General features: G+C 47.7%; 1 protein-coding gene and 1 long non-coding RNA gene across 3 annotated transcripts; both read left to right on the plus strand.

Annotated features, from left to right (window-relative positions):
• The first annotated feature begins 269 nt into the window (after nucleotides 1-269).
• Nucleotides 270-11611, plus strand: LOC311595643. The gene is made up of 2 exons (XR_014778513.1): nucleotides 270-540; nucleotides 11376-11611. It is a non-coding gene; the product is annotated as an uncharacterized lncRNA (long non-coding RNA).
• A 3753-nt stretch (nucleotides 11612-15364) lies between these two features.
• Nucleotides 15365-19697, plus strand: TUBA4A (tubulin alpha 4a). Of its 2 annotated transcripts, none has more exons than XM_084778519.1 (4): nucleotides 15365-15767; nucleotides 17789-18011; nucleotides 18277-18425; nucleotides 18656-19697. In XM_084778519.1, exons 2-4 carry the CDS (start codon nucleotides 17831-17833, stop codon nucleotides 19625-19627), a joined length of 1302 nt encoding a protein of 433 aa, XP_084634645.1. In that variant the 5' UTR covers nucleotides 15365-15767; nucleotides 17789-17830; the 3' UTR covers nucleotides 19628-19697. The 2 variants fall into 2 exon arrangements, with proteins under 2 accessions (XP_084634645.1, XP_084634644.1); XM_084778518.1 differs by lacking the exon at nucleotides 15365-15767 and adding an exon at nucleotides 15850-15996.
• Nucleotides 19698-20090: the final 393 nt, after the last annotated feature.

A 20090-nucleotide genomic window follows, 5' to 3' on the forward strand; every position in this document is an offset into this window, starting at 1 on the left:
CCTACATTTGGAGACTTCCTACCTAAATTTAGGGAACTGTGCTTGTTTCAGGCCTACTATTAAGAGATAAAGTCAGTTAGGCATGGTGGCATCACACCTTTAGTCCCAGCACTCATGGAGGCAGAGGCAGGCAGGTCGCTGGGAGTTCCTGGCTAGCCTGGTCTACAAAATGAGTCCAGGACAGCCAAAGTTTCACAGAGAAGCCCTGTCTCCAAAAACCAACCCCGCCTCCTACCCCCCAAAAATAGTATCTACCACAGAACCTTGTAGCTCTCACACATTTCCCTGGTCTGAGGAGGCGGGCACAGGACGAGGTCTGCCAAGGAGGTGCCGCTGCTAAGTGGGACTTTAAATCTGGAGCGAGGCAGGGAGAAGGTGAAGGTGGCTAAGAATTTATTTCTGTGTGATGCAGGCTGCCTTGGGGCCTGCAGCGGCCTCTTGTGGCTGGAGGAGGAAGTGTCAGTCTCCACTGCGGACTTAATGATTACTGCCAGGGATGGGAAGGGACTGGGCTGCCATTTGGTGCTGCTATTTGCTGAGGTATGTATGCCAGCCTTTGTGTTGACTGAGTCAATATGAATTCCATATGTTGCTAATTTGAGGGTGATGGAGGGAAATGGTTGGTTTAGATTTTTGTTGTTTTGTTTTCTTGTTGGCTTTATTTACTTGAATTAGCTTCTGCTGTTTGCAATAGAAGTCCTTGCTGACCCAGTGGCCAAGGGCTTACTTATATTGGGTTTAAGCAAATCAAGAGTAAGTCAATTCCTCCAAAATCTTACAAGTTTTTGCTATTTCCTTTTCTCATCTCAACAGTTATCTAGCAGGTGTGTGATATTAATAGAAAAGCCAGGGCTAGTGAGATGGCTCAGTGACAAATGGCTCAGGAGTAAAGATGCTTGCCACTAGGCCTGGTGACCTAAATTCAATCCTGCCTCCCACAGGGGAGAAGAGAACTGGTTTCCGCAAGTTTTCCGCTGATCTGGAGCCTGCTATGGCTCAAGTGTGCCCACAGACACAGACACATACCCACAATAAATGTGATTTTTCAATTTTAAAGAATAGAAAACCTAGGTGTAGTGGATTGCACCCATGGTCTCAACCCTCTAGAAGGCTGAGAGAGAAGGACTACCTCAAATTCAAGAACAGCCTAGACTACATAGTGAGCTTCAGACCAACCTGGGCTGCAAAGTGAGTACCTGTCTAAAATCAAATCAACAAAAATAAAGCAACAGCAAGAAGAACAAGAAAGCAAGAAGGGTGTGCATAAGCCTAGAGGCTGAGATGGAAGGATAAAAAAATTAGAGACTGGGGGCTGGAGAGATGGCTCAGGGCTTAAGAGCACCTTCTGCTCTTTCAAAGGTCCTGAGTTCGATTCCCAGCAACCACATAGTGGCTTACAACCACCTGTAATGAGATCTGGTGCCCTCTTTGGTGGGCAGGCACACATGTGGACAGAATACTGTGTAAACAATAAATCTAAAAAAAAAAAAATTAGAGACTGGCCCGGGCTTTGTAACAAATACAAAAAGAGAAAGGTTTATATTTGGTTTAAACAAATCAAAAGTTAATTACCCCCAAATATTCCAAGTTTTGCTCAAGGAGTGTTGAAAGATTATTAATATTTAATATTGAATTCTTATTTTAGTGAAATCAACAGTTACTCCTTAACTAGCTTTATACCATACCCAAATAACCACACAGAGAGACTAGGATCTATTTAATTACCCTACAGCACAATGCTGTATAGTTTCCTCTCATTCAGATTTCCCACATTATACTTGATTTTTACTGATTCATTCCTGCTGGTGCTTCCCGGTCTTCTCCTTGTGACTCCATCCCATCCTTTCCTCTCTTTCTCCTCCCCTTACTCACCAGGATGTCCCACCCTATTCTCTGTTACTGTTCAGCACTGGCTAGTTTGTTTTTATTGGCAATACAGAGAACAAATGGTGACGTGTTTACACAACTTGAGACAGGTGATACTTAGAATAAACATCACAATGCAATGTCTGGATTGAGACCAGATAATGGGGTAGAGACGTCAGCATTTGAATGAACAAGGGTGAACCATGCACACAAGAGCATTATGTCAACAAAGGAGATGAGATTTTTGACAAAATATAGATAAGACCAAAGGAACATGTATGGAACATACCTGGCAGAAGCAGATAAAGGCTTACTTAAAAAAAAAAAAAGATTTATTTATTTATGGGCTGGAGAGATGGCTCAGAGGTTAAGAGCACTTGACTGCTCTTCCAGAGGTCCTGAGTTCAATTCCCAGCAACCACATGGTGGCTCACGGCCATCTGTAATGAGATCTGATGTCCTCTTCTGGATGTATTTATTTATGTATATGGGTACTTTGTCTGCATTTACATTTGTGCACCAGAAGAGGGCATCAGACAGTTGAAAGCTGCCATGTAGTTGCTGGAAATTAAACTCAGGACCTTTGGAAGAGCAGTGAGTGCTATTAACCACTGAGGCATCTCTCCAGCCCCTTAATTTTCTTTTTTCGAAAAAGAAAATCAAAGAATTTGTAAGACAAACTTCTTTTTAAAAATTTAACACTGGTCTGGAGAGATGGCTCAGAGGCTAAGAGCACTGACTGCTCTTCCAGAGGCCCTGAGTTCAATTCCCAGCAACCATATGATGGCTCACAACCATCTACAATGAGATCTGGTGCCCTTTCTGGCCTGAAAGCGTACATGCAAGCAAAGCACTGTATACATAATAATAAATAATAAATCTTTTTTTAAAAAATTAAAAAAATAATAAAAATTTTAAAATACAAATAAAAAATTAACACTGAGGATCAAACCCAGGGTCTCATGCCTTCTATGTGAATGTGCTGCATTTCTAGCACTCTGTGTAATTTTTATAAATTTTTTTTCTGGAGGGAGGGGATGTTGGAACACAGTCCAAGAATGAGGTTGTGTGAGGAGGTTTCTGAGTGCTCGTGAGAAAATGCCAGGAGACCAAGACCATAATCTTGTGACCTCAGTTTCTTCAAAACATTAAGTAACTTTTCTTGGATTATGTTTTTGTGCCCCTCCAAGGTGTAGCAGATAGGAGTGAGTTTATTCATTGCAACAGGCTATTGTTATTTATTTATATGCCTCTATGGAAAAGCACATTTTTGCCACATGTGCCTTGTCTACCGCCACATGTGGTTGGCCTTACAAGTGTACACTTTACTCCTGTGACTCCTCTTAACCTTCAGAGTATAAATTATAAAGTATAAACCTTCAGAGTATAAATGCTCTGAATAAAGAGTTGGCTACTGCACAAGACTTTAGTCTACCTCACTTGTTGGTTCCATTCTCCCAGTCTCTCCATTTTCTAGAGTGGTAAAATATTCGGGATGTACCTGAGAAAAGGCTTGATCTCTGATCTTCCTGCCAGGAGCTGGGTTTGCAGATGTGAAGCCACCGAGCCTAAAACCCAGTGTAATTTTTCAGATTGTTAAAGGTCGCAGGTAGCTCACAGAGGACGAAATACTGGCTTCTAATTCATGAAAAGATCTTCAGTCCCATTATAACAAAAGAGTTATATAAACGAAAGCTACAAGAAAGTACTTTGCTTTTTGAATGATTGACAATGTCCAAAAAGTTTGACACACTGAAGGCAAGGCTGTGGGCACAGCCATAGTCAGGCATTTGTAGTGGGGGAGTGGATAAGTGGGGTTTGTCTAAAGACAGTGGTGGCACTCACCTTAAATCTGAGTACTTGGGAGGCAGAGGCAGAAGGATCTCTGAGTTCAAGGCCAGCCTGGTCTACAAATAAGTTCCAGGATAGCCAGGGCTACACAGAGAAACCCTGTCTTAAAAGAGGGGGAGCTGGAGAGATGGCTCAATGCTTAAGGGCACTGGCTGCTCTTCCAGAAGACTGTGTTCAATTCCCAGCACCCACATGGCAGCTCACAACTGTAACTCCACTTTGAGGGGACCTGACACCGTCAAACAGACGTGCATGCAGGGAAAAACCCCAAAGCACATAAAAGAAAAATAAAATAATTAAAAATTTAAAAAGAAAGAAAAATAAAATGTTTAAAATAAAACGATCAGTGGGGCCAGAGTTGTGAGATAAAGCATACCTTTTAAGCTCAGCACTCAGGAGGCAGAGGCAGGAGGATCTCTATGTCTCTGAGACCAGCCTGGTCTACAAAACAAAGTTTAGGGCAGCCAGAACTACTTAGAGGGTCTCTGGCTCAACACAAACAAGTAAACAAGCAAACAAACAAACAGTAAAAATGATTTAAAAACTAAACCGAGATCATGTGGTTCAGAGCTCTCGCTGCTCTTACAGAGGACACAAATTTGAATTCCAGCATCTACAGTACTAGTGCCCAAAACAACTGCCTGCAAACTCAGCCACAGGGGAGCTGATGACCTCTTCTGACCTCTGTGCACACCTTATAGGCACAAACACACACACAAATACACTTTAAAATAAATCTTTTGTATGGTTTGTTGAAAAAGAACTTTTCTGTATAGCCCAGGCTAGCCTCAAATTTAGATATCTGCCTGCCTCTGCTTCCCAAGTACTGGGCTTAAAGGTATGCACCACTATGCAAGGCTTTTAAAAATATGTCTTAAGCCACGCATCGGAGCACACACCTTTAATCCCAGCACTGGGGAGAAAGAGGCAGTGGATTCCTGTGAGTTCAAGGCCAGCCTGGTCTACAAAGCAAGCCTAAGACAGCCAGGGCTGTTACATAGAGAAACCCAGGAAGAAAGAAAGAAAGAAAGAAAGAAAGAGAGGGAAAGAGAGAAAAAAAAAGGAAAGAAGTCTTTTAAAACAACAAACATACAGGTGGAACGTGCCTGTAATCCCAGCACCTAGCTGAAACAAGAGGATCATAAATTAAAGGCCAAGTTGGATTGCCTAACAAGACTCTGCCTCAGAAGTTTAAAAAAAAAAAAAGATAAACACAAAATGATATTAGGTTTGGTAGCTGCCAAGAGGAGAATCAGATAAAGACTTGCTATTGCAGTCCATAAAAGTTGTTGGTACCTTCCGAATCCTGAAGCGTGTGCACACTAGAACTCAAATACACATAAAAAAAATCAAACCTAGGCAGGGAATTAGGGCAGCAGCAAGAAGATCCATATGTAAAAGCATAAGTTCACAGATTCGGGCTACTGTTCAAGGCAGCTCACTCCAAGTGCCAAATGAGTCATACGGACAGATGGGAGCTAGGACCCAGGGGAAGCCAGTGAAGGGGAAGCTCCCAGGTTCTAGGTGTCTGTGACCTAAGCTGGAAGGCATGGCAACAGCAACACCAAGCAGAGGGAGGTGGCATCTCAGAAGGAGATGACAAGAAATACAGCTTTGGAGACAGCCACACTCCTGACACAGCAGAGATGAGGCCCAAAGCTGGGAACCTGTCTCATGAGTCGACGTGCAGGATGTAATTGTACCTGGCTTTACAAGTATAAAGGATGAAAGCATTTCCTTGCATTGAGGGAAGGAGTCCCCAGGAGCCAAGCTGGGTGGTGCTCATATCCACATCCCATCCCACCCAGGCCTGTCCGTGCACGCCAAAGGGAGTGTGGAGATGTGTGTGCTAGCTAGGAGGCACAACCAGAAGGAGATAGCCACAGACAACCAGGGTGGGCTGCCTAGTACACCAAACAGAAAGGAACACTATGTCTATCTGTCTGAGCAACCAGCCAAATTGGCCAGTGACTTTCTTTTCAGGCCTCCCGATGGCCTCTCCTAGGCCCTCGACACACCTCCTTATGAGATACGGTGAGACTCTTCCTAAGGGCAGTAGCAGCCTAAAGATTATCCCCCAAAGAAGCGTCTGTCCTGGCTCAGGCCCCTGCTTTTTATCTGGTACCTTGACGTGCCCTATCCCAGAGTCAGGGCAGAGGAGCTGTCAGCAATCATCCCCTCCCGGCCCTGAGGGTGCCTGAGTCACTGTCTAGGTTTGGGGCACTTGGCAGGTCAGAGGAGGTGGAGTCTGGCACCACCATGGACAAGAAGGGTAGTGATCTGAGGGAGCCAGAGCACCAGCTTCTGTTCAGGCTTGCCTGGGTTGGAAGCCTGGTCCCTCTGTTTACTAGCGAGGTAACCTTGGGCAAGACACAGATCTTCTAGAACCCTCATCTCCACGTCTATAAAACAGGCATCCGTATAACACTTCCGTCAACAAACACTGACTGACTGATGAATATAGCAGGCAATGTTTGGGTTGCCAATAATAGAATAATGAGCAAGCTTTGTCCCCATGGGGCTTGCGGTAGGTACAATGACTACTACACACATTTTAGGTTTAAACAAGATAATATAAGGTGCTTATAAACAGCTGTGGCTTGTGCAGTATGCTGGCTTGTGTTTGTGTTTGTGTTTGTTTGGCTGTCCTGGACTCACTTTGTAGACCAGGGTGGCCTCAAACTCACAGAGATCCATCTGCCTCTGCCTCTGCCTCTGCCTTCTCATTGCTGGGATTACAGGCATGTGCTACCACGCCCTGCTTGCTAGTTGATTTTTATTGTCAGCTTGACACAACCTATAGTGACCTGGTGTACTGGCTTAATTCTATGTCAACTTGACAGAAGGTAGAGTCATCAGAGAAAAGGAAGCCTCAAATGGAAAAAAGTCTCCATATGATCAGGTTGTAAGAAAGCCTGGAGGGCATTTTCTTAATGAGTGATTCATGGGGAGGGCCCAGCCCATTGTGGGTGGGGCCACTCCTGGACTGGTAGTCCTGGGTTCTAAGAAAGCAGGCTGAGAAAGTCATGAAGAACTAGCCAGTGGGCAGCACTCCTCCATAGCCTCTGCATCAGCTCCTGCCTCCAGGTTCCTGTTGAAGCTTCTGTCTTGGATTCCTTCAGTAATGGCTTACAATGTGGAAATGTAAGCCAAATAAACCCTTTCCTTGATTTTTTTGGTTATGGTGTTTCATTACAACAATAGAAACTCTTAACTAAAACACCTGGGAAGAGGGAACTTCAATTGAAGATTTCCTAGATCATATTTTCTGGGGCGAGAGATTGTCACATAGGAGGGTCCGTCCCACTGTGGGTGGCACCATCCCAAAGCAGATAGGTCTGGGCTGTACAAAATCAGTTAGGTGAGCATAAGCCAGAGAGAAAACCAGTAGACAGCATCTTTCATGTTTCAGCTCCAGGCTCCTGCCCTGACTACCCTCAGGGGAGACCTGAGAGTGTAAAATAAAATAAACCCTTTCCTCCCCAAGTTGTTTTTGGTCATGGTGTAGTGACATTTGATAAGCTGCCTTGAACGTATTATCAGCTTGCCTGGGCATGCTTCTTACGGCTGTGGAAAGGAATGTAGTGTGTGACCTTGAGACTCAGGCTATGTATGACTAGGATCTTAGATCTGGAGTTGGAATTGGTTGCAGAACCGAAAAGGTGGTGATGATTAACCCCAAAGCTCTTCAGAAATGCAGCAGACAAGGCTGTGACAAGGATTGAATACCCATCTCCAGGTCACAAACACTGCGTGGGGCACATGGTTTCCAGCCTCTCTTTCACTAAAAATGTGGGGGAAGGAGTCATTTCCTCCACTGATGGTTTTATCATAGGGCATCTGTCCCTCCGGTTGGGTCTCATGTTGCAGGCCGTAGAGCTCCAAGTGGGCACTGGCCTTCTACACACTGGACCACCCTAAGTGGCCTGAGATGCACTCACACTGGGCAGGCAGAGGACAGCTTTGAAGAAACCTGTATTTTGCCTGGACACAAGTTCCATCCCCTTTTCCTTCTCTGGTTCTCTAGATGAAAGTCAATATCATGGACTTTGTGCTCCTTGGCCCACCTCCTGTGTCTAAGCTTTTACTTGTGGTGTTGAGGACCAACAGGCACCGGCTCTTGGGGGCTGTGCCAAAGCTCTGGGGGAAGTAGATGTGGGTAGATTCTAGTGCTCTGCTCAATGACTAAGCACCCAATGAAGGACTTGAGGGGATGCCATAGGTCTGGCAGAGTGTGATAATAACCCGTGTATGTTCAGAAAGGAATGAGGAGCCAACAGCGATGGAAGGAAAGAAAATAATACAGAGATAATGACAGCAAGGAGAAATGCTATTCCCAAATTTGGGATAATGGATCTCTGTGGTGGGAGATGGAAGTAGATGCAATTGGAGGCTTGGTAGCCACTCTTCATTATGGTACTGGTTGCGTGCTTTTTTTGCATGACTGTGTTTCGTGTTTTTATTTGTTGTTTATTATCATTTTTTGCTGAACCCAAGGCCTCACATGTGCTAAGCAAGTGCTCTATTACTATAACGTCATCCTTAGCCCTTAAAAGAAATTATTTTTGGTAAGGGTGGGGGATGGGGAGGTAGAGAATTGGCGGCGGCGGGGCGGCATACACCTTTATTGATTGATTGATTGATTGATTGATTGATTTTTGGGTTTTCGAGACAGGGTTTCTCGGTGTAGACTTGGATGTGCCCGGTGGCACACGCGTTTAATCCTACCACTTGAGAGGCATAGGTAGGCAGATCTCTGTAAGTTCAAGGCCAGACTAGTCTACAGAGTGAGTTCCAGGACAGCCAGGGCTAAAGAGAATCTCTGTCTCAAAAAATAAAAAACAAAACTCTCTCTCTCTCTCTCTCTCTCTATATATATATATATATATACATATATATATATATACACACACATACATATACATACATACCACACACATATACATACATACATACGTGCCACACACATATACATACATACATACATATACATACATACATACAAACATACCACACACACACATATGCCACCATGCCTGGTTAATATTTTTTAACATTTAATGAGGCTGTTTTATTCATAAGCATAACACACCATTGGCTTTTTAAATAAGACCTAAGGCCTTTGATTTATGATTTTTAGGTGAATGGGATTTATCCAGAAGTAATCTCCATCTGAGGCCTAGGGTGCCTCCATCCCTCTTATACAAGAGTCTTAACCTTTTTATTGATGCCCTTCCTTGTGAGATGTCGGTGATAATAAGAGCCCTCTCCTGGGATGACTGACTATGAGAGTCGAATGAAAGAATGCTTGAAAGCTGCCTATCCCATCACCTTACATACACACTGGGGTGCTTCCCACATGTGGGAGCCCCCTGCCAGTTTCTCAGCCCCCCAATGTCAATGATAAGAGAAGATAATGAGTTAACCTGGGAGAGCTATAGATATTTGAAGACTCAGGAACTCCCCAGGTCTGGGAAGGAGGGAGCCTGACTTGCCTCACCCAATGCCAGGCAAAGCCACCAGCTGAAGTATTTCTTAGCCTCCTCAGCCACTGTCAATGAAATCAGACACAGTCCTGGCCCCAGGAACCAGCAGCCTATGTAGGGTATCTGGCTTCTCAGAGAACAAAGCTCCATGCTGTGAGGCAGCAGGTTTGGAACAGAGAACTCGCCTCTGGAGACATGTTTCTTTGCCTCAGCTTCCCAAGCTCCTATTTCTGTAAATGTAGTACAATCTCCCACTCGGAAGCCTTTGTTGTTTTGTTTGGTTTCCATTTAATATGCACTTATTGGGTGCCATGCACCACCTTCTCCTATGCAATCCCCTTAGGTAGCTGCCTCCCACACTTTACAGCACAGGAAACTGACCCTCAGAGAGGTTAGGTGACCTTTTCAAGGTCATGAGCAGAAGCAGACATATTCTGAGCAGGGACCACCTAGCTCCAACCATGCCTTTAACTGCTTGTCTATCTTGCCTGGTGGAAAGACAGTTGAAGATATCAAATGTGCCTGGCCCGTGTACAACCCAGACCAACAAATCTAGACCCGTGGAGCGTTCCTTTCTCTCTCCTTCTCTCCTGCTAATACATAGCTGAAATGGGAGGTCAGACAAAGGTGTGACAGGTGAGCAAGGTGTGAGTGACCGAGTTATAGAAGGACATGTTTCCAGAGCTGCCCTTTGGCAGCTGAAAGAAGGGCACACCGGAGCCCCAGCAGTCTGTATCCATAGTGGGTACAGGGTTTGGAGAATCAGCCAAAAGGGACAGTGTCTACATTTAATGCTCAAATTCTAGTGACATCCCTGCCACTGGTCACCCCTGAATTCACATCCCTGGGACAGACATGGCTTTGTCCTCAGCCTAGGCTTTGTCCTACCTCGCCTCCAATCCTGGTAGGTGCACTCCCCCTCCCCCCCCTTCCCCACCCCTCCCCCACCCCCACCCAACCCTGCCCCGGTCCAGCAAGCACATGTGGAAGCCTCTCCCAAATCTAACATTGTTTCACTACCTGCTGTGAACATCTGGACTCCTGAGTTTGTCTTACCCCAGCCTTCTGGACCTAGTGGGCCTCCAATCCTTGCTTACCATGCCACCCCTCCAGGAATGGCTGGGGTCTCAGGACTGTGTGTCAGCCACTGGGCAGAAAGATGAATCTGTGAGAGACACACTCCCAATCTCTCTCCTCTCTGGTGGTTCTTAGTGGGGAATGATAAGTAAACAAACAAACAAATACTAAAACCCAAAAAACACTGTGTCCCAGGAGACCTAACCTGTTGACTGTTACAGGAATAGCAGGCAAGTATCCAAGAGCTTAGTATGGATCCAAACAGAGGAGCTGAGTGGGCTAGGCAAAGGAAGGGGCCAAGACTAGCATCTGCACACTGGTGTTCAGCCACACAATCCTATGCCCTAGCTGACTCTCACAGCTGGCAGAAGATTTTGAAATCAAGCCCCCGGAGCAGCAACACCTTCTCCTGAGGTTAGCAAGCAGGGAGTGGAGTGTGGGTGGAATTGAGTCCCAGCAGTTGGGAAGCAGAGGCAGATGCATCTCTGTGAGTTCAAAGCCAGCCTGGTCTATAAAGTGAGTCCAGGACAGCCAAGGTTACACAGAGCAACCCTGTCTTTAAAAAAAAAAAAAAAAAAAGATGCTGTCTTCAGCAACCCAAAAATAATGAGTCCTTGAGCAAGAGATAAAGGCCTGGGGCATTCTGGGTAGAACTCGGAATGTCATGAAATATAAGGAACCAGAGTCTAGTAAAAACCCATGTCTAAGACCTACAAGCACATAGGCGCCCCCGACTTCTCATCTGCCCAGTGAGGATGAGGAATAGTAAGAGTTTTTCAAAGAGGAAAAACTTTCGTAAGTGCTTGGCCCAGAATTGCTGCCGCAAAGCAAGATAATGAGTTTCTTTGTTTGATTAATTGGTTTAATTTTGTTTTTTTTGGGGGGGGGGTTGTTTGTTTGTTTGTTGTTGTTGTTGTTCTGTTTTTTTGCCAAAGGCTCTCACTGCGTGACTCAGGCTAACCTAGAACTCACTCTACACACTCTTGAACTCATAGAGATCTGCCTGTGCTAGGATTATAGACATGACCACCACACTTGAGTTTTGCTTCGTAATTTATAATGCAGCTCTGACCTTGTCTACTTTGATTCCCTCAGCAGCTTTACAGAGGAGTCAAGATGGTCCTCTCTCTTCCAGGGTGAAGAAAAGGAAGATGAAGCCTCTGGGGTCCCTGCCCAAGATGAAGTCACATGGGGGCGCTCTAGTGGTGGAATTAAGAGTCTTCTGAATCTCAGGCTCAGCTTCTTCTTGCATGTGGCATGTTCATAGCCCCACAAGCCCACCTGTGTCTACTTAAAATTATATGTATGGGCATACCGCTTCTTAAAATTCACCCCTCCCTGTGTCTTTATCTCTTTCCTCTCCAGTCTTAATTCCATTACCAGCCCAAATCACTCCCTTGCATATGCCTCGTCCCTCTTGTCCCCCTCAGCTTCATCATTCTTATCTGACTAAGCAATAACCTCTGTTAAATCCATGTCTTCACCAACTGAACAGTGGCTGTAGAGAAAGCCAGAGCCTCACTTACCGACAGATTCGATTTCAAGGGACCCCAGTGTTGTCTGGACATCACAGTGCGTTTCTTCACTTCATCCTCCAGGAGCACTCACAACCACAAACAGGTCACCATTAAGATTAAAAGTGTGTCATATAGCAATCCTGCCCAGAAAGTGGTGGCCAATGGGGAATTATAGCTACTGTGGCCAATGGTAGAAAATTTATTTTGAGATAGATGTTTTTTAAGAGGCTCCCTTAACACCTAGGTAAAAATCCTAGAATCTCCAGGTGACTAACCTGCCATCTGGCTCATGGGCATGAACCAAAATCTTCAAAGCTATAATTTTCTTTCTTCTGGTCTAATTGGCAAAGAAGAGAGACATGGAGATATGAAAATACCCAAGGATGGGGAGAGAAACCTCAGGCTAAATTGGTCCACAGAGAAGCCAGAGACTTTAGGAATTACTAACCAGGCGGATACATGTGGAGTAAGAGCCTTCTAGGCCCCAAACTTACTTTTGTGGCCCTTCAACTAGATGTCTCAGAACTGGGCTCTTCATCACCAATTGTCCGGATGTTAGGTGGATACCATGCAAGCCCCGTTAAAGATGATGAGGGCCTTTTCTTTTGTGTTGTGTTGAGATGGGCCTTTCTCTTCTCTTTCTTTTTGTTGTTGTTAAGACACGGTCTTTCTTTCTGTGTCACCCAAAGCCATCCTGGAACTCACTACATAACCAATGCTGGCCTCTAATTTACTACCTTTTACCTCAGCCTCCCCATTACTGGGATCACAGGTGTGTGCCACCATGCTTGCCCAGAGATTGAATTTTTTTTTAAAGCATATAAATGTTATCTAAGTTATAAAGTAAGAAGCAGTCAATATTGTTAATTCCTTTAACAAATACTATTGGGTAGTCATTACATGCCAAAACACTGGCCTGGGTTCTAGGGGTACAGTAGCAGACAAAAAAGTCTTTTTAAGGAACTTGTACCTTCCTTGGAGAAGACAGACAATAAACATAAAACTCAAAGGGCCAACGAGATGACTCAGCAGATAAAACCACGGACTGAACAAACCTGATGACCTGAGTTTGACCCCTAGATCCCATGGTAGAAGGAGAAAACCTATTTGGAAGTTGTCCTGTGACCTCTACACACTCACCATGGCACATGTGCACACACACACACACACACACACACACACACACACAACAGAGTGATAGTAATAGTAATATAAACCAATACAAAATATAATATTTTATTATTTATAAGTTATTGTTTTATTTTTATATATTTTATCTATTAAAATAAAACATAAACACAAGGTAAAGAAACAAAGAGATGGGAGGCTACTGTTTGAGATTGAAGAAGGAATAATTCTCTAAGAAGATGATATTGCAGCCATGTGTGCTGGCCCACACCTTTAATACCCAGCACTTGGGAGCAGACCTCCGTGAGTTCAAGGCCAGGCTGGTTTACATACTGAATTCCAGGTCAGCCAAAGCTACATAGTGAAACCCTGTCTCAAAAAGAAAAAAAAAAATTACAACCGAGACCCAATTGAAGCGTTGTTGGCTATAGCAAAACCTGGAAATGGTGCTCCTAGCCGAATAGCTCAGCAGTTTGAGATGGGACAGTAAACAGTAACAACCTAGACAGTAGTAAGCCTAGTGTGTTCCAAGCAACAGAAGGTGAGAGGGAAAGACTAGGGCAAGATGAGCTCCGGGAACAAGAAAGGCCTCAAAGACAACGGCACTATTTTAGGCACAGTGGCCAGCAGGTTTGTGTTTGGGAGGCAGAGGTCATAGCAGTGTGGGGGATGTGCTATAGGGACTCACAGTAGACCGCCACGAGCCTGCTGGGAGGTGACCTCAGGTATGCAGGAAGGAGGAGAGCATAGCTTGGACAGATGGTGTAGCAGGAAAGAAGAAGAGCTACTTGCTAAGGCAGGGTACAGCGCACCCCCCACCCCCCACCCCAGCCCCCAGACAGCCTTGCCTGCCCTCTCCTGACTCCTTAGCCAGATTCCCTTTAAGCACTCGCCTTTCCAATTGCTCAGACCCAGGGGTGAGTCTAGATTGTTCCCTACTCCCAGACGTTGCTTGTGGAATGGGCTGTTGAGACTTAAGGATGTCTGTGATTTGCTCCTCCCCCTCCCTCCCATTTTCATTTTCCTTGCGGGGGTTGTGGGGGGGGGTTGTGGGGGGCTGTGGGGGGGTTGTGAGAACCCAGGTGGTTCTTGTACGTTGCTCTGCTGGGCGTGTCTGGTCCTCATAACTGAAACGGTCACCTCAGTTTTAAAAAATAAAGACCTAAAGCTGAAGGGCAAACAAGTTTAGAGTTTTGCCTGATACTTTAGATCTTTTATGCCCCTCTTGCTCTATGAGTACTTAAGGGGACAAGAGAAGGTCTGCAAGGTGGCCACTGTGTCCTGTGAGCAGCAAGGCTCCATCCTCTGCTCGGACCATGGCCCATGTTTGGGAGCAGCCTAACCAGATGCCCTTGTCCATCTTCTATTTATGAACGAGCCCCTCCCCCACCCTTGGCTCTAGAGATGGAACCCAGGACTTCACAAATGACTAGCGACGGACAAGGGTGCTACCAACTGAACTACACACTCAGCCTCTCCAGATGAGCCTGGATTCTAACCAGATGGCAAGAACCCGGAAGAGAGAGCTTGTGAAATTTACTGTATTCTTTTCTATGTCTTCTCTAAGTCAAATGCCACTAGCTACTTTGTTGATAGAAAGTTGCCATCACTGTATATTTTATAGTACTGTTATGTTGTCAAACAGGCCTGTCCCTTAGAAGAGGATGGGAAGAAAGGCTGGCGAATTTTTTCCAAGTGATGACTGGCCTGGGAGTCAGATTTCTTTCTTTTTTTCTTTTTTTGGTTTTTCGAGACAGGTTTCCCTGTGTAGCCTTGGCTGTCCTGCACTCACATTGTAGACCAGGCTGGCCTCGAACTCACAGTGATCTGCTTGCCCCTGCCTCCTGAGTGCTAGGATTAAAGCCCGGGCAGGAGTCAGAATTCTTTTCTTTTCTTTCTTTTTATTTATTTATCTATTTATTTATTTATTTTGTTGTTGTTGTTTCGAGACAGGGTTTCTCTGTGTAGCCTTGGCTGTCCTGGACTCACTTTTTAAGACCAGGCTGGCCTCGAACTCACGGAGTTCCGCCTGCCTCTGCCTCTCAAGTACTGGGATTAAAGGCGTGCGGCCACCACTGCCCAGCGGCTGGGAGTCAGATTTCTTAAGGCCATAAAAATCAGCACCTGAGCTCTGCCTCAGGGATTTTCCCGGTAGAAGCAATGTAAATCTGAGAAAGCAGAAATAGCTTTTAGAAAGGCCTGTCCTAGTAGGAAATCGAAAATATAGGAGAAATCTCTTCGGCTCTTAAGGCTAAGTCACTAGCCCAAGGTTACATAGGGCGGTCCGGTGTGCTCCACCGCAGCAGTCAGGCGGTCGTGGTTAGGGCTCACTAATAGTGACGGCGCAAATGACGGAGCCACTGACCAGCGGTGGCCGGTGAGAGGTGGCAGATTCTCGCGTCAGTCCTCACAGATTGGCTACTCGGCTCCGCGCTGCGGAACAGTTTACAGGATCGGCACCCTGGGGCTCAGGCTCTGTAGTTCTCGGTCCTCGGCCTCCCACAGGTGTGGGCGAAAGCCTGTCATCTCGGCCGGGGACCAACAGGCGGCGGTCTGCTCTAAGGGGGTCTCGGACGACCAGCTCCCAAAACCCAGCTCGCCTGAGCCCGAGAGGCTACGCTGGGAAGACCCCAGAGAAGGTCTAGGACAGCCTCTTCTAAAGGATTGTTTGAACCTCATCCGCCCTAAATCCGAACTCCTGCAGTATGGGCGTCCGCATTACGCAGGTGCAGTCGAGACACGCCCTGCCACCACACCCTGCGTCCCTGCTTCGGGCCTTCGGAATTCGGGACTCAAAACTAGGAACGAAAATGGGCCGCTGCTTCTAACCCAAACCCGACAGGTGAGGGAAATCTGGCGTGGCAGTGGGTGGGGATCCGATTTGGCTTCACTAGTGGCTACCTTCCCTGAGGTGGGTGTAGTTTTTAGACCACCCCGCCCCATGGTGGGCGGGCTGAGTGCGCGGGTCCCGCCTCCTGCCTATAAGGGTGGTGCGGCACTGCAGCTCCGCAGATCTCACCGAGACCCGTGACCCCGACTCTACGTGAGACGCACAACCTAGACTCATCATGGTGAGTGAGGCCCCCACCGAGATCTCTTTGATCCTGTAAATAAATGCCCCCGCTCCTTTGGGGGAACCTTTCTCTAGAGATGCTGAGGACCCTTCCCTTAGCATTCCGAGTCTCCAGGAGATGCAGGAGTTTTGCACTTCCCCCACCCCTCCTGGTGACTTTGGCCTAGTGTGCTGTCCACCTTCAGAGTCTGAGAACCGGGAGAGGGTGCTTGTTCACCAGCAGAGAGGAGCCCTCATGTAGTGCCTTCCTGCCGTACCAAGCGTCTGTGCCCCAACCCTCCTGAGGGGAGTCACGCGGTCCTGCACCCAGTCCTCTCTCCTCCAGCGGCAGAAGACCTGCATGGTTGCCCCCGGCTGCCCCCTTCACCCTTCCCTACTCCCTGAATCCCTGGAACTGCTTGAACACGTGCTTAGCTCCGGCTGGTGGAAGGGGTTACTTGGTACCGCACCCCATTTTCCTCTGTGTGCCTCTTTCCCACCTACACCCCCCCTACGTGACTCAGCACCCCCTTCTGAGCCAGGAGGGGTGGCGGGAATGGGGTTCGGCATCGGCAGGCCACTGGGCCCCTCCTACGGGAGCGCGGGTGCCCAGAGGGACGGGCAGAGACAGCTGGCGCTGATCGACAGCCCCGGCCGAGGCCAGGTTGGCGGGGGAGGGGAAAGAGGTGTATGAAGGGGGTTGTATTTATAGCCCCGGAGCGGGGGCAGAAACCCAATCCGGGCTTTCGGCTGGGAAATAACTGGAAAGTCTCCAGTGGGAGAACAGACATAGGGCCCAGGTACAGATGGCGTTCCCCTTGCCTGGTGCGGCAAGACGGGTTTCCTCAAGGGCCCCCTAGCAGGTTCCGCTTCCTTTTCTGAGTATTTAGACATTGTCGTGTGCCTACACACACACACACACACACACACACACACACACACACACACACAATTTGGTTGTGGAAAGGGTGGCGCGCGGGTCCTACAGACTTTGGTGCTGCAGGGGTTAAATTATGGACCGCCTGAACGGAGCTGCAGGCTGCCTGGGCTCCAGTATACCTGTATTGCCCGCACCTGCCGTCAGCGCTTCCCCGCATTATCGCTGCTATTTCCGTGCGGGCTGAGGCGGAGGATGGAGGTGGTGAAGCAACGCAGAGTGTGGGGGTGGAGGTGGGGAGAGGAGCCAGATGGGATTGATCCCCCCAGGGCCAGATGGGATTTAAAGTGGGGGGTTCCGGCATCCGGATGGCCAGAATGGTCAGTTGATACCAGATGGAAGGTTGAGACACCTTTTTGCCCACAGGAAAGAAGGGGAAAGTGTTGTAAGAAATTTTAGTTGATCTTCAAGGCAAAGCTTAACCAAGTAGGAGGCTGCTGGCTATAAATTGTAAAACGTATTTCTAGAAGCAGCCGGAAAGTCAGTCAGTCGGTTATCTCCGTTTCTGCTCCACCTCCACCCATGGTTGCTGCAGCCCTGCCTGTCCTGTGTGCATGCCCTCTCTGTCCTCTCTGAGTATCCTGTGACTGTAACAGGATTATGCAGTTCTCTCTCACTTAATAAATTCTCTACCAAGAACTAGGCCAAGGGGTCTGACTGCCTTACCGGACTTCTGGGGAGCCCTGTGCTTAGAATACTGGAGAGCCTGCCAGCTGCTTTTGACCTCTGTCAGCCCCAACCTTACTGTACTTTTATACCAACTGAGTCATTTAGCTAATAGGCAACAGGGTGGGAGGGAACCTTATGAAGTGTGTGTGTGGGGGGGGTTGTGGATGTGGCACTTACACTGTGACCTTCTCTGTATCCCCCCCAGCGTGAGTGCATTTCAGTCCATGTGGGGCAGGCAGGTGTCCAGATGGGCAATGCCTGCTGGGAGCTCTACTGTCTGGAACATGGGATTCAGCCTGATGGGCAGATGCCCAGTGATAAGACCATTGGTGGCGGGGATGACTCCTTCACCACCTTCTTCTGTGAAACTGGAGCTGGAAAGCATGTGCCTCGGGCAGTCTTTGTGGATCTGGAGCCTACTGTCATTGGTGAGCTGGGGGGGTGGGGGAGGGAAGGGGGGACTGTGGAAAGTGGAGAGTGTCTCTCTTAAAGAGTGTCTTGACTGGGTTTTTGTGATCGTGAAGCCTCTTGGCTTTATTAGAAGCTGAAGAAGAATGCTGAGCCCACCCTGGCAGAAGGATAACGTAGCTCTTACACTTATCTTAGTCTCCACTCTGAGGGTGGGGAGGAGGAAGGTCTCGGCCGAGCATAGCCCTGTGGTTTTGCCCTAGCAATGTGAATGTGGTCTTTCAGATGAGATCCGAAATGGCCCATACCGCCAGCTCTTCCACCCAGAGCAGCTTATCACTGGCAAAGAAGATGCAGCCAACAACTATGCCCGTGGCCACTACACCATTGGCAAGGAGATCATCGACCCAGTACTGGACCGGATCAGAAAGCTGGTGAGACTACAGCTTGGCGGGGGTGGGGTGGGGAGGGGCTTTGGACTCTGCTCAGGGAAAGTGTTTCTTCAGATCCATTTCTGGGATCATTTCTAGCTGTTTCAGAATTTGTTGTTGTTAGGGGACAGCCTTTGCCCTAACATCTGAGCTATTTTAGGCCTCATTAAACTAGAAGAAACTTCCTCAGGCCTTTCCCTTGCCTATATTGCTCTTTCCTCCTTGCCTTTCAGTCTGATCAATGCACGGGACTTCAGGGCTTCCTAGTATTCCATAGCTTTGGAGGAGGCACTGGCTCCGGCTTCACCTCTCTGCTGATGGAGCGGCTTTCTGTCGACTATGGCAAGAAGTCCAAGCTGGAGTTCTCCATCTACCCAGCCCCACAAGTGTCCACAGCTGTAGTGGAGCCCTACAACTCCATCCTGACCACCCACACCACCCTGGAACACTCAGACTGTGCCTTCATGGTGGACAACGAGGCCATCTATGACATCTGCCGCCGCAACCTGGATATCGAGCGCCCTACCTATACCAACCTCAACCGCCTCATCAGCCAAATTGTCTCCTCCATCACAGCCTCCTTGCGCTTTGATGGGGCCCTCAATGTGGACCTGACAGAGTTCCAGACCAACCTGGTGCCCTACCCTCGGATCCACTTCCCCTTGGCCACCTATGCCCCAGTCATTTCTGCAGAGAAGGCCTACCATGAGCAGCTGTCGGTGGCAGAGATCACCAATGCCTGCTTTGAGCCAGCCAACCAGATGGTCAAGTGTGACCCTCGACATGGCAAGTACATGGCCTGCTGCCTGCTGTACAGGGGAGACGTGGTGCCCAAGGATGTGAACGCTGCCATCGCTGCCATCAAGACCAAGCGCAGCATCCAGTTTGTGGACTGGTGTCCCACAGGCTTCAAGGTTGGTATCAACTACCAGCCACCCACTGTGGTGCCTGGGGGTGACCTGGCCAAGGTGCAGCGTGCCGTGTGCATGCTGAGCAACACAACTGCCATTGCTGAAGCCTGGGCCCGCCTGGACCACAAGTTTGACTTGATGTATGCCAAGAGGGCTTTTGTACACTGGTATGTGGGTGAGGGCATGGAGGAGGGTGAGTTCTCTGAGGCTCGAGAGGATATGGCTGCCCTGGAAAAGGATTATGAGGAAGTAGGCATCGACTCCTATGAGGACGAGGATGAGGGAGAAGAATAGACAGCCACTTGGAGCCTGTTCACTGTGCTTACTGAAAAATCCTCTTGAAATAAAGTCTCCTTGCACGGTTTCTTGTCCCCTTTGTAACTGCTTGAGCTTTTGCTGTCTCCCTTTCCGCTGTGGCTGCTACCTCCTATTTGCTGCTGGTGACCTTTTATTTTACTCTTACGTGGCTGAAGGTGAGACTTGACAAGGGGCCCTGCATTGAGCCTCAGAAAGTATGAACCTAAGGACTTTGATGTAAGGTCCTAAGGACTCCCAGGATAGGACAGAAATAAGGACCAAATCCTGGACCTGTCTGTCTAGCTACAAACTATTGCAAGATACAAGTCTTCACTTTTCCAAATAGGAACTGATGCCTGGCAGTTTCTGTGATCGATAGTTGGACTGCTTTATTCTTGATGCTGCTTCTTTCAACTGCCATAGAAGCAAAGCTTGGCCCAGGCTTCTTTGAACACTGAGG

Source organism: Acomys minous (genome assembly GCF_964271855.1).
Source record: "Acomys minous genome assembly, chromosome: 4".
In the NCBI taxonomy this organism is placed as follows: domain Eukaryota; kingdom Metazoa; phylum Chordata; class Mammalia; order Rodentia; family Muridae; genus Acomys; species Acomys minous.